The following is a 20,122-nucleotide window of genomic DNA, read 5'->3' as shown; positions in this document are numbered from 1 at the left end:
TTTATATCTATATATCAATTTTTTATTTGAAAAAAAACATCAGTTAACTCTCAAACAAGCACTTACGATGGAGAGAAACCCAGTCCCCACGCACACGCGCAGTTTCACATGCTCTCTTAGTCTCTTTCATTTTCCAATTTCTAAGCCCCTCAAAATTTCCTCTAGGGTTTTCACTCCTTAAAAAAAGGAAAAAGAAAAATCCCACAAACCAAACCCCGATGGCTGAAGTCATTAACATGCCGGTCGATTCCCTTGACCGTCGCGGCGGGAGTGGTGGCGGAGGAGGAGGACGCGACAGGAAGGATAAACCAAACACCGACGATCAATCATCTCCTCCACCACCTCCTCAGCCTCAACGACGCCGTGAGAGAGACTCAAGAGAGAGACGCGAAGACTTCGATAGACCATTGAATCGACGCGGAGGCGACTACCACGATAGGAATCGGTCTCCGCCACCTCCGCAACGAGAGAGGGAAAAAGAGTATAAGAGGAGGAGTAGTACGAGTCCTCCACCACCATTGCCGTATAGAGATAGGAGACATTCGCCGCCGCCGAGGAGGTCGCCTCCGTATAAACGGTCGAGGAGGGAGGATGGTGGGTTTGATGCTAGGAGAGGAAGTCCTAGAGGTGGATTTGGAGGTGGTGATCGAAGGTGAGTGGGTTAGGGTTTTGTGTCATTTAGAGAATTTTACTAGTTATTTAGTTAATCGAGGGAGTTTAAATATTCATAATGTCAACTGAAAAGAAAAGAGAAGAAAATACGGTAGCCATTTAGTTAATTGTGCTGTCTATGTGGGTTTTATCTTAAATTCTATGTAATGAAATAATGTTCTGATTTAAGTTCAGTGTGGTTGAACCTGAGCTTAAATTTGAATTTGAAAGTAACTTCATAATTTTAATTGGCAGCGATGAACTGACTGCCGTTAGACTATTAGATTTCATACGTGGACAAGGTGAATCTTGAATTTTTTATCTGGGTGGTTGAATTTGCCTTCTCATTCTTTTATTCGTGCTGTTTTGTTTATGGCTGCAGTTCGTGTTTGCTATAGTTATGACTGTTTTGCTTGTAGTTAATCAAGCCTGAACTCTTTATCTGTGCATAGGAAGTGTTTGCAATATTTGCTTATGATTGTAAATATTTGGCTTAGCAAATTCTTTTATGCAATATTTGCTCACAAATTGGAAACCTGTTTGATGTAGGTTTGGATATGATTATGGTGGTGGATACGAGCGTGAGATGGGAGGGAGGCCAGGGTATGGTGAAGAAAGGCCTCATGGCCGATACATGGGTCGTGGAGGTGGGTATCAAGGTGGTCCTTCAGGTACATGCTCAACTGCTTCCAATGATTTTGTTTCAAAATTTTAAATGTGATTTCATGTGCTTTGTATAATTTTTATGCTGGATATAATGGATCTAGGGCACTTATTTACAAGTCACTTTGCCAATAATTAGCAACCTAAGTTGAAGATTTGACTTGATTTGAGCCTTTTGCATCCATATTTATATCTGATTTTGCTGCTTTTTTAGTGACTTTGGTTTTGTTACAAGGTGTTTTTGCTACTGAAAATCAATTAGCAAATGAGATCCCCTAGGAAGCTTACTGAAGAATATTTTATCGCTTATGAAAATTCAACTATAGAACAAAGGACAGTTACTGCCACTTTTTTCTTCTACTAGTATTGCTACTTTAAGGCTATTTACTATTATTTTCTGCCTGTGCTATTTGATGAAGTCGAGTTCACTGGGTGCTATTATTGTTGTAGATTGGGAATCGGGGCGTGGTGGTCATGGTGATGCTTCCAACACCGTGTCTGCTCAAAGGTTAGTATTTAGTCTTGTTATGGACTCTAGCTCTGGATGGAGTTTGATTTACCTATCATTGTCAAAATGCGGTGTTTGGTGTTAACGTTTTTGTGAATGAGTTGGCTAGACTTAATCTTTGAGCATTCTCTCTCCTGTTGTTTTCAACTCCATAGATTAGAAATTTTACTGTATATTCTTTATGCTCATCATTCTCACATGGTAACTGTATATTCTTCAGAGAGGGCTTGATGTCATACAAGCAATTCATCCAGGAGCTTGAAGATGATATACTGCCATCTGAAGCTGAGCGCAGGTACAGTGTGGGTCTTGATTTTGGCTTGTCCAATTTGTGACCTGAAAAATGTGAAATCAAATCATGGCTTTTGATTGTGCAGATATCAAGAATACAAGTCAGAGTATATTTCAACTCAGAAACGGGTTTTCTTTGAGGCTCATAAAGACGAGGAATGGTACTTCTCTTCCCTTAGTTAATAACCGATACTTCTGGTGGTTTCAATGTTCTAACAGAACTTGTCTATACATATACGTAGGTTGAAAGACAAGTATCATCCAACCAATTTGGTTGCAGTCATTGAAAGGTGTGTTCTACTTACATAGTTAATGAGAAAACCTTGTCAAGATTTGTATTTAGCCTAAGCAATTTTTTCAGTTCATATTTAGTTTGAGTTTGGTTGTTCAATTTTAGTTGCTCGTTTTTTTGTTGTTTGGTTGATTGTTCTTTGAAAATGCTTTGTAGGAGGAATGAACTTGCACGGAAGGTTGCAAAAGATTTTTTGCTGGATTTGCAGAGTGGAACATTGGACTTGTAAGATTGGAATTCTTGCCCTTAAAATTTACATATTTGAACCTTGCATGCAGGCCTTTATTTTTATATTGTCCTTTAAAGCTTTCATTTATAATGCAGAGGTCCTGGTGTGAATGCATCATCGTCAAATAAATCAGGGCAGGCAAGTGATCTAAATTCTGATGATGAGGCAGAGGCTGGTGGCAAAAGGAGGAGGCACGGTCGGCCACCAGCTAAAGACGCTGATCTTCTTTCAGCTGCTCCAAAGGCTCATCCAGTGAGTTCTGAACCCAAGAGAATCCAAGTTGACATTGAACAAGCACAGGCCCTTGTATGCAAACTTGACTCTGAAAAAGGTGTTGAAGACAATATTCTAAGTGGGTCTGATAATGAAAAAATGAGTAGAGAGAAATCCCATGGGAGCTCCACTGGCCCAGTTATCATCATACGCGGCTTAACCTCAGTCAAGGGCCTTGAAGGTGTTGAACTACTGGATACGCTTATAACCTATCTGTGGCGAGTCCATGGTTTGGATTATTATGGAATGATTGAAACAAATGAAGCTAGGGGTCTTAGGCACGTGAGAACTGAGGGAAAGAGTTCTGATTCAAGCAACAGTGGAACTGAATGGGAAAAGAAACTTGACTTGCGCTGGCAAGAGAGATTGAGGGGTCAAGATCCTCTAGAAGAAATGACTGCTAAGGAGAAGATAGATGCCGCTGCAGTTGAAGGTTTGGATCCATATGTCCGGAAGATTAGAGATGAAAAGTATGGGTGGAAGTATGGTTGTGGAGCCAAGGGTTGCACAAAGCTCTTCCATGCTTCTGAGTTTGTGCAAAAGCATCTCAAGCTGAAACACCCTGAACTTGTGATCGACCTGACTGCCAAAGTGCGGGAAGAGCTGTATTTTCAGAACTATTTGAAGTAAGCAGCTTCTTTCAACATAATTTTTTCTCCTTATTTCATAGATCACTTGACAAATACTTTATTTTCATTTTCAGTGATCCAGATGCACCTGGTGGCACACCTGTTATGCAGCAGTCATTACCGGTATGATTCATCAAGCCAAATATGGGAGTGTTAAATGTGAAATTTGAAAAAGCAAAAAGTAAAAGTCTATAACAATTAGAAAAGGTCCTTATCTTTTTGTTCATGGGTGTGAGAGGCTGAATAGTGGTATGCTGTTTACAAATGTAAGGTTAGGTACCTGCAGCCTGTCTTCGTTGAAATATTGCCTTTCTCCATATTTTATTTTCTGTGATAGAAATAAGGGAGTGAAGGTAACTTTTAGTTTCATCTTTTGTTAGACTCCACCAAAAAGAAACAAGGTCTGGTAACTTCAAACTATTACCTCTCAAAACTATGCCCTCTTCTTGGAAAACTACTTTGTTATTCATCTCTGACCACTTAGAGCATGTCAGTTTAGGGTTTGGGCTTTTCCTTGCCATCGTTTCCCATTCGATGTTGGGAAAACAATTCACACATCAAATATGCACTGATGGAAGTGAAAGCATACACATGATTAGCTTTTCTTGTACACTCATAGACAAGTGTATGGTCCACAGAGCCATTTAGGTTGAGTTTCAATGCTCATACAGTAGCCGATAAAAAAATAATAAAGCTGCTTCTCTACAACATTCTCATGATCTGTGTCATGAAATTATTGATAGGTGCCCCCCTCTCCTACACTGGTAGGTAATGATGCATGGTAGCCAATGCAGTTATCATAGATATGTTCCCTCAATCTACAGTCAGTGTTTTTTGGTCAATACTCATTTTGCTGTTGTTTTTTAAAGTAATGATGATGAATTCTCCCTATTATTCTTGCTTATGATTACTCATGTTTTTCCTCACTGCAGAAGGATAAGCCACAAAGGCGCAAGCTTGGTCCAGAAAATCGATTGAAGGATGAACGTGGCAACCGTAGAGAACGTGAGAATAGAGCAAATGGCAACGAAAGATTTGATAGGTCTGAAAATCCACAGTCAGGTGACTTCCAATCTAATGATGGTCCTGATGGAGGAAATTGTGATGAAACAATGTTTGATACTTTCGGAGGACAAGGCATCCGTGTACCTCCTCCTTTCCCCTCAGATATAGCTCCTCCACCAGTTTTGATGCCTGTTCCCGGAGCTGGGTAGGTTGAGAGTGGATATATTTCTCTACTTTTTGCAGGTTTTTTTAGGAGCTTGTTCTGATTGCTTGTTGTACTTGCAGTCCACTGGGGCCTTTTGTTCCTGCCCCACCTGAAGTGGCAATGCGCATGTTTAGAGATCAGGGTGGTCCTCCTCCATTTGAAAGTGGAGGTAGAAATGCAAGGCCTGGGCCCCAGTTAGGTGGGCCAGCCCCTATTCTTCTATCACCAGCCTTCCGACAGGATCCCCGACGTATACGCAGGTAACTTTTGTTGCGGCCTCTTCCAACCTGATTTTGTATTTTGGGTTGTGTACAAGCGAGCTTTCCAATGTTGCTTCCTTTTCCCCTTGAGACTGCTTCCATACCTTTTCTTACATGCAAAGAAAAATTGTCTTTATAGATCAACCTGATCATGTCTTTTCTATGTGAAAAATATTCAATCAATGAAACATGTTTGGAATGGGGTTCATATAAATTTAGCGTAAGCTGGATTAAGACCCACGCCAATCAAAATGATGTGACACTTGTCATGGATTTCCTTACCAGCAAGTGCTGTGGTGTATACTCTATTTTTTCAAAGCAACAAGCATAGTTTGTTGGGTTGAATCTTGAGCATAAATCATAAAGTATTATAAAGACTTGTGTTTTTTTAATCCCCCAACCTCTGCAGAGAATGAGAGTTGCACAGTTGCATTTTATTTACAAGTTTAAACCAGTGACATTGGGAGGTTACCATCTACAAAGATCTCATGCTTGAAGATTGAGAAAATTAATATAAAACCATTTATGTGGCCTCACCTAATATGGCTTTTTTTTCAGAGACAAGTCAGTTTTTGCAGCTAATATCTCTCAATCATGATGCGCTCCTCTGAATTTTTTGCAGCTATCAAGACCTAGATGTGCCAGAGGATGAAGTCACTGTTATAGATTACAGGAGTTTGTAGGGGTCACTGGTGGTTCATGGGAGGACTTTCAAATATGATTTTTTTGTTGAGCGAAGGTAATTTACATGCTGGGTAGATGTCTTTTATTTGAGGCAATCCAACTGTAGAAGCGTCTCCTTGTACTTGAAGCTGTAAAGGAGGGCACTTCTTTAAATCCGCACACTGAATCGAATCAGTAATTAGAAGTGGTCCTGATATTTTTTCTTCATCCCTGCCCACTTTGTTGTCTTGAGAAGATGGTTTTCTGTATTTAGGGGTGGGAATATACAATTATTGACAAAATTGTATCTGTAGAATGGCCTTTGTGCAAAGCAGATTTTCATATAGCTGTTGATTTGTTTTCTGTAGCTTGAGAATTTTTTTGTTGTTAATAAAACAAAGTTGGAACCCTAGTGGATCCGATGATAACTAACCAGATGAATGGTTGAGTGAGTATTTATCAGCTGAGTAGTGTGTTAAAAACTTGTAGATGATCCCTGCACAGTGCTCCTAATGGATCATTTGTTTCAGTAAGAAGCTTTGCAATGTCGAGTACTTTCCTTGAAGTTATCGTCTTAGTTTCTCTTCCACATTCTTGAGGATTACACTGATGAACTGGTATTGCTTGCACTGCATTCAGACAAAACACAGTCGATCCATTGATTACTTTTGGAGGGAGCTAAAAGCAGAAGAAGCCTGATTTCCACCCATAGGCAATTGTATGCCGTTCGCGCACAGCTATCAGCAGGCACCATCCATTGATTACCTTTAGCAGAATCTTTCTTCAAAAACTATCCGTTACCTTTTCAAGTCGATCAAACATGAATTTCAAGCACCAAAGAGCTGAAATAATCCAAAACGATTAAAGATCACAAACTCACAAGGGTTCCTAGAACATGCACAGCTGCAGCTTTACAATATCACCTGGTGCGTGCTACTCCAGTTACGGACGTTTAGTAAGTAACTAGCTATTTATCCTGTGTGCGCTTTCCCGGGCCGTAATACAGGTAATTTTCTAAAAACTTCAAGGTATAAATTAAAAAGTTCATGGAATAATCTAATTAAATAAATTAATAATTATTTATGTAAATAAAAAAATATTAATAATAAAATAAAAAACTGAAAAAATTAAGAGAAGGATGTAGGCCAAGATATTTGTTCCTGCAAAATGAGATATTTACTTGTTTTTATTTGCTAAATTTGCTTATTAAAATCAATAAAAACTAATAGAAACAAACAAATACGGAACTAAAAACATTATGCAAGGCTAAATATATAAGAAATATTATTTAAGAATAAATATTATTTTATAAAATAAAGTTCACCTATAAAAAATTAAAAGAATTATTCAAAAAATTAAATACAAAAATCATGTTTAAAAAAATTTATTCAAAAAAGATATGCAAAATACACAACCTAGGCCATGAGAGAAGGATATACTGATACATAAGAAATTAAAGATAACCACAAAACTGTATTTTCTTTTAAAAAAGTAACGTTGAATGTTAAAATCATAAAAGAAATTGAGGAAGAAAGGAACCCGAATCGCATGAACTTGCCAAACTTGTTATCCATGTCAATAGATCAGAAACATCACAGATGAAAAAGCCTAGAAACCCATTCCACATCAAATAAAATGTTGAAAGATGAAACGGGAGAAGAAAACCACACAAAAATTGTGATTAAAAGAATGAGAGAGAAAATTAAAATGAAAAATAAATTAGAGGGTATAAAAAAAATCTAAATTAGAGGTTTAATTTTAAAACAATTAAACTTTAACAAAAGGGAAAATAAATTAAAAGAATAAGGGCTAAATTGAAAACAATAAAAAAACATAAACTTTGATTGAAGGATGAAATTGAAAACCAATAAAACTTAGCAAAATAGTCAAGGGGAAAAAATCAGAACTCAAAAGAATAAGGATTGAATTGAAAAAAATAATATACAACAAATTGTAATTCAAGGACTAAATTGAAAATAACTAAAACTTTTATAATAGGACCGAGGATGACAATAAACAATAAAAAACAAAAAGACTGAAAATGACAAATATAAAGAAAAGAGGATAAATGTGCACTTTCTTTGGAAGAGAGAGAAAAGAAAGAAGAAGAAAAAAGAAACGACCGCCAACAAGAAATCAACCATAATATGTTGACACGCGCTGCCTCATAGGAAGAGGACAATAACGCGTCCAATGATATGGCGGAAGGGCAGGTTTGGTCACCAGATGAGTCTGCACGCACTACCTAGACACTGCGGACGCACCTACTCGCTGATGCGTGAATGTGACGCGCCGGCATCTTTTGTGAATAAAATAATTGTTTTCCAATGTAGAAATACCAGAATGCCCTTAATGAACATGGGGATCACAAAAAAACCATAATGAAAGTACACAAATTCCCCTAGATGCATGCCTTGATTTTTGTCTTTTCAAAGAGTATAATATTATTTCTACTGTATTTCAAAATGCAAAAAAAAAAAAAAAAAAAAAAAAAAAATCCTTGGTCAACAACTCAATTTTTTTTACTTCAAGGGTAAATAAGTAGACATGGTTGAGGTTTTTGTATAGATGAACTATAGTTTGAAGTAAAAAAAAAAAAATTATAGTTCATCTATACAAAAGATAAAAACAAAATTTATAAATTAATAAGAAAAACCCCTTGGAAAATTAAATGCATAATAATAAATTAACCATAATTTAAAAGTTCTCTAAATGAAATAAAAGAGAGAAGAGATATTAATCAAAATAACAATATTTTTTTGTATAAAAAATATAAAAAGAACCATGAATTTAAAAAAATCAGAAAAAAATGAAAGGGCCAAGCGCTAGTGGGCCTAGTAAGCCAATCTAGCACGTTTGGCCCATATAGTTAAGGCCCACGCACAGGCCTGGCGTGACAAGCCCGCACGACAGAGCCCTTATTTGTTTTTTTGCTTCCCTTGGGGCCTATAACATGTCGCCCGACCTAATTTATTTTGAAAAAAAATTAAACAACACAAAATCTGATTTTGCCCAGATTTCAGCCACTATGACAGCTAAAAAAGCACTTATATATTTTTGACCTAAAAACCAGTTTTTCAATATATTTTTGACCTTATAAAACACCTTAAGATCCGTGATAAACCTATTCATGCCTAAAAAAAAAGTCTTCCCAAAAACCAAAATGAACCCGATACCAAAAATCAACTCGAGCTCAAATATATTTTTTCACAAACTTTAAAAGTAAAAAAAAAAATATAATATGAACTTTCCTCATTAAATTGAATCATTTGACACAAATATCATGTTTGGCTCATTTTTCATTTTGGTTCCTCTTCTTTCAATCTCATCCTTTCATAATAAATCAAAATTAATTGGTCTTTAATTAGAACTATATCATTGAGAAAAAAAAATTTGAGGACCACATTAAAATAAATAAAAAAATTTGTACAGTCTATTAACAATAATGTGTGAGAAGATAAACAATAAAATCTTGCACAAGAAAAACCAATGCCTTTTAGTTTTATAGTTAACTAGATTATTAGTCTGCGCTATACTATGAGCTGAATTAATTATTTTTTTTAACATGAAAAAATATATTTAGACATTGCATCTTTCTAGTTGAAAGAAAACGTGTGGAAATTAATCTGATATGACACAATCACATTGACGGATCCAAAGATAACATGAATGATAAGTAAAAATATAGTTTAAGTTAAAATAAATATTTAAGATGAGATTTTTTTAATAAAAATTAAGACAACATATTAGATCGATTCGGGTCAACTTGCCAATCTGCATACCAAGTCATGAGAGCCATAGAAATCAAATCAAAACAAATTAAAAAACTTGCCAATTTGCATACCAAGTCATGAGAGCCATAGAAATCAAATCAAAACAAATTAAAAAAATAAATTTTTAATAAATCTAATATTAAAGAATAAATCTGAAAAAAATTAATTAAAAAAAAGACCCAAAAAATAACCCAAGTCAACTCGGGTAAACCTGCCAAACCCGCGCCTCAAGTCATAAAACCAAAATAACCCAATAAAAAACAAATTGAAAAAGAATTTTGAAACTTAATTCTTAATCAACACAATGTTGAAATATAAAATTATAAAAAAATCAATATAAAAAAAGATAAAAAAAAAACTCGAGTCAACCATGATTAACTTGCTAAACTTGTGATCCAAGTTATGAAATAAAGATAACCTAATAGAAAGTATACTAAAACAAATCACAAAACCTAATTCCCAATTAACCTAATATTAAAGGATAAAATTAAAAAAAAATCAATTAGAAAGAGAAAAAAAACATTGAGTCAATAAAGTTAAACTTATTAAACCCATGATCTGTATCATGAGTCTGAAATAACTTGATAAAAGATAAATTATAAAATTATAAAATACAATCCTTAATAAATTTACTGTTGAAGAATAAAATTAAAATTAAAAAACAAACATAGATTAGAAAAAGATAAAAAAAAAACAAAGGAAAGGAAAAAAACTTTATTCTAGTGAATAATGTTATGTGAGGAGGTAAAAACCCTTTATTTTTTAGTTTTTTTTGTTAATCAATTCAATATTAAAAAAAAAATTAAAAAAAAATTGATCAAGAAAAAAACTCGAGTCAACTGATTTAACTCGTCAAACTCGCTATTCATATCATAAAAGTGAAATAACTCAATAAAAAAACAAATCTTATATTAAATAATAAAATTAAAAAAAATATTGATCGAAAATAAAAATCAAGGGAAAAAAAACCATACTCCTTAGTATTTTTGTTAATAAACCACCTTGGAGAAAGGAGACTCAACAAGCAACCACATTTTGCATAACCTTACAAATTGGAAAATGATCCCACATGCGATGCTTCTTTAGCCACGGGAAGCAGATAGCATCCATCTTGAATGCTAATGAACTGGTGTAGAACTCCATACAAGTCTTGTATCTGCCTCAACCTTGACTTCCCAATGATCTTAAAGGCGTGCGGAAATGCGCAATCTTATGGCATGAAGATCAAGTGACACAAGGAAACTGGCGAAGACAATTATGTTTGATCGATTCTACCAAAACTTGAGAAGGATATGGAACAAATGAGGCACCTGGGTCAGATAAAAACCAAAAATGCAACTCTTTGATGCCTTGGCTTTTATAATTTGACACGCTACATGTACACATGTTACAAAACAAACTTACAGGGGGCGTTGGGATGGGGGAAGGAAAATGAAGGGCAAGCTAGCCCGACTCGAAGGGAGCAATGATACACAGTTTGATGAACACACTTCCTCTGTCCTCCAAAACAGTATGTCTACCATGGATTTAGTTGACAGCAAACATAAGCTTTCACTTCCGATGCTTCTTTGATGGAGGCTCCGCTTGGGGCTCAGCCTGCTCAACGTGAAAACTTTCTGTAAGTAGAATGAAACTTGGAAATCTTAAGGGTTTTTTGTCTTCCTCTTATTTTTTCAATTGTTCCCGCGCGCGGGGGGAGGGGGGGGGGGGGGTGGGGGGGAGCATTATTTTACAAGTAACGTTGATATCTGCTTTCTCAAAAGTAAAAAAATGTTGATATCTAAGATTTGTTTGGTTGCACTATTCCAATTCAAAAGTAATGCCAAAAAAAAAAGTGCGAGATGCTCAACGATACATATCATCCTGGTCATAGGGAAAATTTTAGCGGTAGGCATATACTCAAATTTTATGCAGATGAACAATTGTCAAGATCAACAGAACCATGGAACAAGCTAAAAACTAGACAATACCAAACCTTTCAACCTGTGCAAACAGCCTCACCAAGTAGATTTTACAAGGTACTGGAAAGATAATATATGATGCGTACAGATTGTGTACACTTCTTTTCTTCTAAAAAAGGTAGGACAAGGTTTTTCTTTATTGGATCACCTATGTTCTCTCATACTATAAAAAGTTGAGTTTGCCCCATCAAGCAAGTTTGCATATTGAATGTTCATATAAATGACTGGCATTTAGTTGCAATCAAGAAGCATTTACTTTACCCTCTAAACCGACTGGTTTTCAAGCTTTGGTTTAAGATAAGTTTTTTTCCTCCTTTGATAAAGAAAACCATTGATAATGAAAAGAGTAGATCTACAATAACAAAATGAGGATATGACAGCCTCCAAACAAAGGGTGCAGCAGACTAGCAAACCCAAAAATTAAAAAACTAAAGCAGCCCAATCTTGTCGAAAAGCACCCCTAAAGGCACTAGAAGCATGAGGCCCTGATGATATCCTCATAGATAACGTGAATTGATAATATGTTCAAAATGATTTCTGTAAGATATTCAATATAAGCACTTGGTGCAATGAAGTCATGGCTCCTTACCATATAAACTTTTTTAAAAAGTAGCGATAATAACAATGCTCTACATTGAATAAATGCACACCTGTCAATACCATTATTATGCTGCGATATAAAAGGTATCTACCATATTTGGCCATTTTCAATGGGTGAGGAGAACGTGTAGAAATTTCAATTGCCTATAAATGACACGTATCGAGAAACAAGAAGATGAAGCAACGATGTTAAACAGATGGTTTGTGTGAAAATGGATTGAAAGAGAAGAAAATAGATTCTTGCTTCTCCGACGGATCTGGAGCTTGAAGAGTCTAAATCACAGGCTTTCACTTTTAGGGAAAAAAGGGCTTCTCGTAACTTGAGAGATCTCCTCTAATGATCAGGTGATCACCACAGGTTAGCTTATTCTCAATCTTTCAGATTTAATTTGAGTTAGGTAGAGAACTTTCAATCTTGGGGCAAATGCTTGCCACAAACTAGTTCTATACAATCAATTTTTTTTCAACTATAGTTTAATACAATTCTCAGTGTCAAGTTAAAAGTCATATCATTAATGTTAGGTTTAGAGAGCCTTAGTATTGATCAAGAAATTGGGGCTCACAGCATTAGTTTCCCTGTTACAATTTGGATGACCCGCAGGGCGTCTATCAATACAGACTTCACTTAAGGCTCTGCCTTCATTCCACATCCTTCAAAGTACATCTTGGAAAAATATGAATGGAATAATTTGGTTCTCTCCTCTGTTCATTAGGGAATATCAAGAACTATGACACTGGGGGTATTTACATTAAACTCGGAATCTAATGTTTGATTGGTACTTTCAGAAAAGAGAGAGAGAGAGAGAGAAAGAAAGCCTAATCTGTGTTTTATCTTAAGTTTGTCATTCTCATTAGCCAAACAAAAAGGAATCATTCTTTCTTCGTTATGCACCATTTCTGGAATTTGAACCCTATATTGGACATGCAATTATTTGTAAATTTTCAAATGTGGGAAGTATCTAGATGTGGAAAATATGTATCTATATAAGCTTTTTGCGGACAAATAATTAGATATTACTACCATATAACTTCAATATTTTGCATAATCATGCTCATAAGAATTATAATGTCATTTTGGATGAGAATGGAGAATCCTATGTGTAAGAGAAAAGTGCCAGCTAGTTCTCAATAATAAACACTTATCTAACAGGACTATCTCTCAATCTTCTTTCTATAATGAATGGTTAGGAGATTACAACTCTTAGGTCTTTCTACTTTGTAACAAAGGAGAAAGTATTGATGCACAATCAAAATACCCAGGACAATAGTCGTAGACCCTTTTTAATGCAAATATTTGCTTTTCTGATAAAATGCAAGCAAGCAATTTTTCTATGGGTGCACAAAGGTAGCAGTAACTGCAAAAGACACACACAGAAGGTATTATCAAGTAACATACTTTGCAAGCATAAGCCTTTTGGGCCTAGATGGACACTAAATTTTTTGAAAATGCTGCACAGCATGGAAGAGGCAATATCAATAGTATAAGAAGAAGAGAGTTTTGGGAGCTTAGCAGCAAAAGAAAGAAGAGGAATGGAAGCCCCAATGTAATGAAAGTGAAAAAAAGCAACAAGAAGTAAGAAGAGATTGCTTACAGAATTTGAAAGCTGCTCGCGAATGTAGGCCATTGATCTCAACATGGCACCTAATGTATCTCTGGAAACCTGAAATTTAACCTCTGACTCTCCTGTAGTTGTTTCAGTGTCTTGAAGCTGAAACCATAGAAGAAAAGAATAAAGTTTCCAAATGAATAATAAACTACAACAAATAAAGGTCAGCACACACCTCAATAAGACCAGAAAACCATCTGTACGAATGAGATAACTGCTGTGATTATTTATTAAACATAAGTTCAAATACAATAAAGCGGGTAGAACAGGAGCAGAGAAGAAAATCACATTTCTCTGCTTTTCCTTTTGGGCTTGTTTCCATTAACTAGCCTAGGTCCTGTCTCATCTGGTTCTGTTCTGATATGATAAAATCAAATCCTAGTCTGGCACAAGCACATGGACAGATTTCTCCAAATCTATCCTACATCACCGCTATTCAAAGTAACTGCCTTCATTTGGCTTGAAATAGAGAAAAAAGAATAGCATGTTCATACTATTTGAATTAGAAGCATTTTCCCATTAGGAATCTCTAATGCAAAGAAGAATTGCGGGATTTTATGGTAAAAGGCAGAGATCGGGTAAAAATCACTTGGTCAATTGGGGATCTGTTGTAACTTCTAAGCCTGATGCTCAAGAGGAGTTCAGCATACACCCTGAGGTTTGAGATTCAGGGTGTGCCCATTGAAGTCCGGACTGGTACCTCTGTTATCACCAAAAAAAAGAGAAGAAAGAGGTGCATTGCTGAATGGGTCCATAAGAATAACACCCCAGTGGGTAAATTAATAAGGCTCTTTCCTCTAGGAACAGGTTCTATATATTGCGTAAGGTCATTTACAGCAAGTCAAGTGTTCAAATGAATACTCAGATCCCAAGATCGGTTCAGCAATTACATGCTGGCAATAGAAAGACAACTTGTAAGACCTCTCACAATAATTTTCTGTTGAGGCAAATCTTGTAGTAAATAATATTTTTTTCTGAATGTATTAGAATGTCTGTATGACATAATGCTTCAGTGGCTTTTAGAAGAATTTCCTTAGAGGATATTCGACAGGATTGGAGAGCTCTTTTGTCTTCATCACTATTTTTTCATCTTTGTGGAGGATTCCTGATTCCATGTTTGGATTCACTGTCTTTCCTTTCTAATAGTAACATGATGAACAATAATTAAATTCCTAAACTTGGTTCTCTCATTTTATGATATCTTGAAACACAACATTTCAAAACTTCCCATGCCAGAATCCAGATGGGATTCATCATCACATGAATTTTGGAGAAATAAGTGCATTGATAGACATGGAAAAAAGTTAAAAAGTAATCCCCAACATTGACAGAAATTGGGAAAACAAAGACTGTGAGGGTGAGGTAGAAACACAGGTACACACCCCACACAACTTATTAGTTAGTATAAAAATGAAAGTTAGATGAACTTAATGTGAGAAATATTAGAAAGAGAATCATGCCATGAAAAAAACAGATTACAAAGATGAAATTCCTTTGGCTAAAAAAGTGTCTGACCATAATTATGTGCTGGAAGGCTGCCTTCCCATGTTGTGGAAGCAACCATTCAACCAGAAGTTTAATCCTTTACCATTTTTTTCAGTTTAGATTCTCAATATGACAGAAATAAATTCCTTCGGCCAAATGCTACAAATAGAGATTTACATCATAATTCCAGATTCACGCTTTCCATTATGTTTTTCCAATGCTATCCAACTCCACACTTATCAACATATGTATTCCTACTTCACTTTTTTACTCATCTTCCATATTTTACCACTCAGTGCAAGCTTTATCACCAACTTAGGTAATCCTAAACCACACTATGTGGGTAAGAAATTCAAGACTAACCACCAAAAAAACAAAACATAAAAATAAAAAAACAAAAATGAGAGGAAAAGACACGCATCCATGCCTGTCAACGCTGCAGTAAGAGCATGGCTCCTCAACTACATATCAGCCTATGGTCCAAATGGACTTCCTTAATCCATAATAAGCTAGTCATATGCATAATGCATAAAACAAAGCTCAAACAATAAATACTGAGTCATTTGCACATTAACCAATTTTTTAATTTGTTAAATTCATTAATGCCTAAAACATGAAGACCACTTTTACTGTCAGGATTAGTATCTCTAAACCATAGAACAGATGAGGAGAACACAATCAAGAAGCAGAATGAATATTAAATTACGAAGGGCCAAGTTAGAGACATAGCCATTGGCACTTTTCTTAAGCATGCATAAAAATGGCATCTCTTCAGTTCACATGTTTTGGAAAAGAGGGGTTAGCGTGTATTCTGCAGCAAAAAAAATGTCCTTCATTGATAGTTGCTTATTCATTAATAATAATTTGTCTACAAAGCAAGAGGAGGAAGTACATCCAATTCAGAGTCCAGACTATGCCCTTGGCTGAGATTGGCTTGAGGTCCTGAGACCTGTCCAAACTTAATTCAAATCTAATATAAAGCCACACATAAACCATATATGCAAGATACAGGGACAACATGCTAACCAGTCTACAAAACAACATCTGGAACCACTAGCTTGTTTTGCTTTTCTTTTATCTAATGAAAGTGGCAGCACAAAATACAATAGGATTATAGATTTCACTAGTGGCTGGACCTCAATATCATATTTATTTTTCTGATACGAAGGTCTAGTTTTGAGTTACATACCTTCAGACTGATAACTGCAACTCTGTTAGCTGGTGTTGAGAGCTGTTCACTGATATATGCCATAGATCTCAACATCGGCTCCAATGTAACTCTTGAGAGTTGAAACTTAACCTCCAATTCTGTTGATGGAGTCTTGCCATAATCTTGCAACTGCAGTAGTTCCACACAAACTATATGTAAGGCGCCCCAAATCAGTTGTCAAAATACACAGCTAGAGAACAACAAGAGTATTATCTACAGTTCGCTAAAGATTAAAACATGAGCATTTGACACACTTAAATCAACAAAACAGCATAAATACATTTTAAATACTTAAAAATGTTTGGTGTATTTACACAGTGACCAGGGTGAAGTCAACAGTCAAAAAACTTCTTCCCAACTTTAGTGGCTAGATGACAATTTCCTGCCTATTATTGAAGTTTTAATTCATTACATGCATACCTTCAGGTTGATGACAGCAACTCTATTCCCTGTTGTTGAACTCCTGTTCTCCATCACCCAAGTCATTGATTTGAGACAAGGAAGAACTGCCTACGCAAGAGGTATAAATTGCCAAGTCAGTGGGTTTTGCTATAATTTAAACTCCAAAGGACATAAAAATTAATACTTGATGCAAGGGTTCCTTTAAGTACCATGTTACCAGGAGGACCATCATCACGCTGAAGGGACACAGGGGCCATGCGGGGAAGATTCAAATCAGCAACAGATTGAACTGGAGTGCTAGTATCATTCAGATTAAATCGTCGGGTAACTTCATCTTGCGGTGGCCATAACAATGGAGTTGTATCTGATGCTGAAGTTGAGGTCTTCCTATCATCGTTACCAGCCCCAGGAGGTGAAACTTTGGCCACATTTTTCTTCACAACAGCAACCCTCTTTCCACCTTCTCTAAGAGCAACCATTGCAACATTATAAGTCTCTGCAGCTATTGCCCCTTCCTCTGCATATTTTATTGCTTCTCGACATAGATTGTTGTATCGCAAAGTAAGAGACTCTTGGCCAGGCAAATCACCCCCGTGGTCATCCATTCCTGTACTGATTTTGGCATTTCTCGTCCATCGTTTTAAGATGTAATGAGGTGGCAATGTCAGAACATTTGTCACTGTGAAGACTGTCAAAACATGTCTACAAAGAATGCCTGAATACTCAAACATTTGGCAGCTGCAGTTTGCTCTCATTTCCGGATAGTTTAATGAAACAATATAGGCCCTTTGGTCATCCTCAAATTTTGCAACCCTGAATGTGCTGATAGCAGCATCACCCTCAATCCTGTTAGCAGTATATACAAAAGTTTCAACCAACTCTTCTTGAAATTTTGCAAATATTTTTCTCGTATAAAGATTTGCTGCTTGTTTCTCCATAGGAGATGGCGTCCTCAAAACTGGTGTGGTGCAAATTGTATCAAAATCTGCTTCTAGCTCCCTTTCAAACCAATTATCCAATGCTCTTTCATACTGTCTACAGAACATCGGCAATGTGGTCTGTTGGTTCACATAACTATCAAAAAAAGAACCATCGAATCCTTGATTTGGAGACATTACAGCAAAAAAGGAATCCCGGAAGTACACTGGAACCCATTGAGCACGAGCATCATACAACGATTGAAGCCATTCATGTCCTCTCAGATCATATTTGTCAAGAATATCCCTCCATGATGATTCAAACTCCTCAATAGTTTCAGTCAAGTTGATACAATTATACAGTTCCAATTGAAAATTGGGATGTGCATTGCATACATGAGCCAATTTTTCTTGGCCTTCTCTTAAAACATGCCATTTACAATTACAGTGTCGGGCATCAGGAAACACCTGAGAAACCGCTGTCTGTATGGCCCTGTCTCGGTTGGTGATTATAGAAGCAGGCTGTTGATCATACATTGCTGTTAGAAATGTCTTGAACAACCAAACAAAAGAAGCTTCAGAATCATCAAGAAGTATTGCACAGCCAAATAAAATTGTTTGACCATGATGGTTCAAACCTGTGAATGGGGCAAATGGCACCCTATATTGATTTACTCGAGAATTTGTGTCAAATGTAACTGCATCACCAAAATGAGTGTAAGCAGTTCTTGACCTTGCATCGGCCCAAAAAACATTAGCCATGCGATTTTCATCATCGAGTTGTATTGCATAAAAGAAACCAGGATTCTCAGCCTGCATTTTCTTGAAATACTCCAGCAGATTCTGAGCATCCCTTCCTAGAGTCCTCTTTTGGTTATTGGGCCTACCAATATAATTCACTGTTGTAGAAGTCTTAATAACACGATTTGGTTCGGCAGGAGGAGTATTCCTAACTCCATGGTTTGTCTCTGCTACAGGTGTGTGGTTTCCATCCATTGAAAGATACATTACACCACTTGGAACAACTCCCACTCCTTGGCCAACACGACTAGAAACAACTGCTGCTGCTTGGCCAACACCACTTGGAGCAACTCCCACTCCTTGCCCAGTTTCAGCAACACTCTTTGCAGCACCAGCAAAATGCCTGCGGGGCCGAAGGTATTTCACTTTCCTGAGACTAGTAGTCGAATGGTTATGCTCCTTTACAAAGTGCGTCACAACCCATTTTCCTGGACTCTTCAACTCTATTCTAAGCATAGCATGACAACTATAAGCAGACCTTCTCTTCAAACCCTCCCTACCACATACAAACTCTCTAGCAGCCATCGCCCCATCGGTTTTAGGACGGGTAAAATGAGCAACATTGGTGCTAAAACCTAGGCGTCTAGCATACTCATCATAGAAAGTCTTTGCAGCATTCTCTGAATCAAATTCCATGCCCACACACGGCTCATGCAGCTCAGCAGCCCCATCCTCGTCATGTTCCCTGTTATTCGCTTCTCCACTATCATTTGGTTCTGAATCTCCATCATAGGCCACCCCACGATGACCCATCCCCTCTTCACCATCGATCACATGAACATCCATACCAAAAACCCTTCGTTTTCAAAACTAAACCCTGGCAATCACTCGAAACCGCACTTGCATTTTAATTCTCTATTGAAGCAAAAGAAGGACACACAACCTGCACAAAATTGGGCAAAAAAAAAACCAAAAAATCATCTTTGGGACATGAATTTAAAAGAAAAGGGAAAACTAAAACAAAATAATATAAAAAGTAGCATTCTTTTTTTATTGAAATAAAACTTAAACAGCATAGTTATTAACAAAAACTAAAAAAAAAAAAGGGCTACAGCTTCCATGTTTAACCAGCTGATACAAACAAAACCCACCATGGAACAACACAAAAACACACCAAAAAAGGCAACAGAATTCAGTTCAGTTCAGTTCAGTTCAATTCAAGGAACTAAGCAATTAAAAACCTTAAAATTGCAGAATCAAGTTTAACTACTAATAACAGAGAGAGAGAGAGAGAGAGTACCTGGTAATTGAAATTGAGTGAATTCAGAGAGGGAGAGAGAGTTGGTAATTAGGGATTAATCAATGTTTTGATTTTTTTTCGAATTGAAGGAGGAGAGTGAAAAAGAAAGTGAAATTAAGAAGTGGAAAACCCTAAAACTTTTTAAAAAAAATTACTAAAGAAGCCCATAAAATTTAGTTCATTGCGCAATAAAACCCTCGTGAGCTCGTGTGGGACTGTGAGAGGTCCGTTATGTGACCTGGCGGGTAACCGGGCAGGGGATAATCTCAAAAGTGATCCTTCATGTTTTAATTTACTGTCATATAGTCATTGGATCTTAAATTTTTATTTATTTATTTTTATCTTTTTCTTCGTAACGAGTGTTATGATAAGATTATGAATTAGGCGAGAAGTTCTGTGTATCTCACGCACATCCTAATGATTTCTTTATTTTGTCCTTTCTTGATTTGAAATTATA

General features: G+C 36.4%; 2 protein-coding genes across 3 annotated transcripts; one reads left to right on the top strand and one right to left on the bottom strand.

Annotated features, from left to right (window-relative positions):
* The first annotated feature begins 63 nt into the window (after positions 1 to 63).
* LOC18098063 (serrate RNA effector molecule) lies at positions 64 to 6,131 on the top strand. The gene is made up of 12 exons (XM_006384683.3): positions 64 to 652; positions 1,201 to 1,322; positions 1,765 to 1,822; positions 2,043 to 2,117; positions 2,200 to 2,274; positions 2,356 to 2,403; positions 2,562 to 2,630; positions 2,730 to 3,533; positions 3,611 to 3,659; positions 4,469 to 4,746; positions 4,827 to 5,006; positions 5,629 to 6,131. Exons 1-12 carry the CDS (start codon positions 219 to 221, stop codon positions 5,687 to 5,689), a joined length of 2,253 nt encoding a protein of 750 aa, XP_006384745.2. The 5' UTR covers positions 64 to 218; the 3' UTR covers positions 5,690 to 6,131.
* Positions 6,132 to 10,334: 4,203 nt separating this feature from the next.
* On the bottom strand, positions 10,335 to 19,886 carry LOC18098062 (protein FAR1-RELATED SEQUENCE 3). Of its 2 annotated transcripts, XR_002981277.2 has the most exons (7): positions 19,666 to 19,886; positions 16,917 to 19,308; positions 16,726 to 16,815; positions 16,285 to 16,434; positions 13,596 to 13,712; positions 10,847 to 11,038; positions 10,335 to 10,752 (listed from the first exon to the last, which is right to left on the bottom strand). XR_002981277.2 is itself a non-coding variant. In XM_006384681.3 (6 exons), exons 2-6 carry the CDS (start codon positions 19,209 to 19,211, stop codon positions 10,994 to 10,996), a joined length of 2,697 nt encoding a protein of 898 aa, XP_006384743.2. In that variant the 5' UTR covers positions 19,212 to 19,308; positions 19,666 to 19,886; the 3' UTR covers positions 10,335 to 10,993. The 2 variants fall into 2 exon arrangements, 1 of the variants encoding a protein (XP_006384743.2); XM_006384681.3 differs by having other exon boundaries at positions 10,335 to 11,038.
* Positions 19,887 to 20,122: the final 236 nt, after the last annotated feature.

Source organism: Populus trichocarpa, chromosome 4 (assembly GCF_000002775.5).
Source record: "Populus trichocarpa isolate Nisqually-1 chromosome 4, P.trichocarpa_v4.1, whole genome shotgun sequence".
NCBI classification, from domain to species: Eukaryota; Viridiplantae; Streptophyta; class Magnoliopsida; order Malpighiales; family Salicaceae; genus Populus; species Populus trichocarpa.
The sequence above is the reverse complement of the archived record's forward strand: the minus strand, read 5'-3'. Positions and strand labels throughout refer to the sequence as shown.

What these genes read in the sequence shown, in the direction of transcription:
- LOC18098063 (XM_006384683.3), top strand. Translation starts at nt 219, where the DNA reads ATGGCTGAAGTCATTAACATGCCGGTCGATTCCCTTGACCGTCGCGGC. An exon ending in CCATCTGAAGCTGAGCGCAG is followed by an intron (nt 2,118 to 2,199) that starts GTACAGTGTGGG and finishes TTGATTGTGCAG; the next exon opens with ATATCAAGAATACAAGTCAG. An exon ending in CAGAGTGGAACATTGGACTT is followed by an intron (nt 2,631 to 2,729) that starts GTAAGATTGGAA and finishes TTTATAATGCAG; the next exon opens with AGGTCCTGGTGTGAATGCAT.
- LOC18098062 (XM_006384681.3), bottom strand. Translation starts at nt 19,211, where the DNA reads ATGGATGTTCATGTGATCGATGGTGAAGAGGGGATGGGTCATCGTGGG. An exon ending in TTGCTGTCATCAACCTGAAG is followed by an intron (nt 16,435 to 16,725) that starts GTATGCATGTAA and finishes GAACTACTGCAG; the next exon opens with TTGCAAGATTATGGCAAGAC. An exon ending in TTGCAGTTATCAGTCTGAAG is followed by an intron (nt 13,713 to 16,284) that starts GTATGTAACTCA and finishes CTATGGTTTCAG; the next exon opens with CTTCAAGACACTGAAACAAC.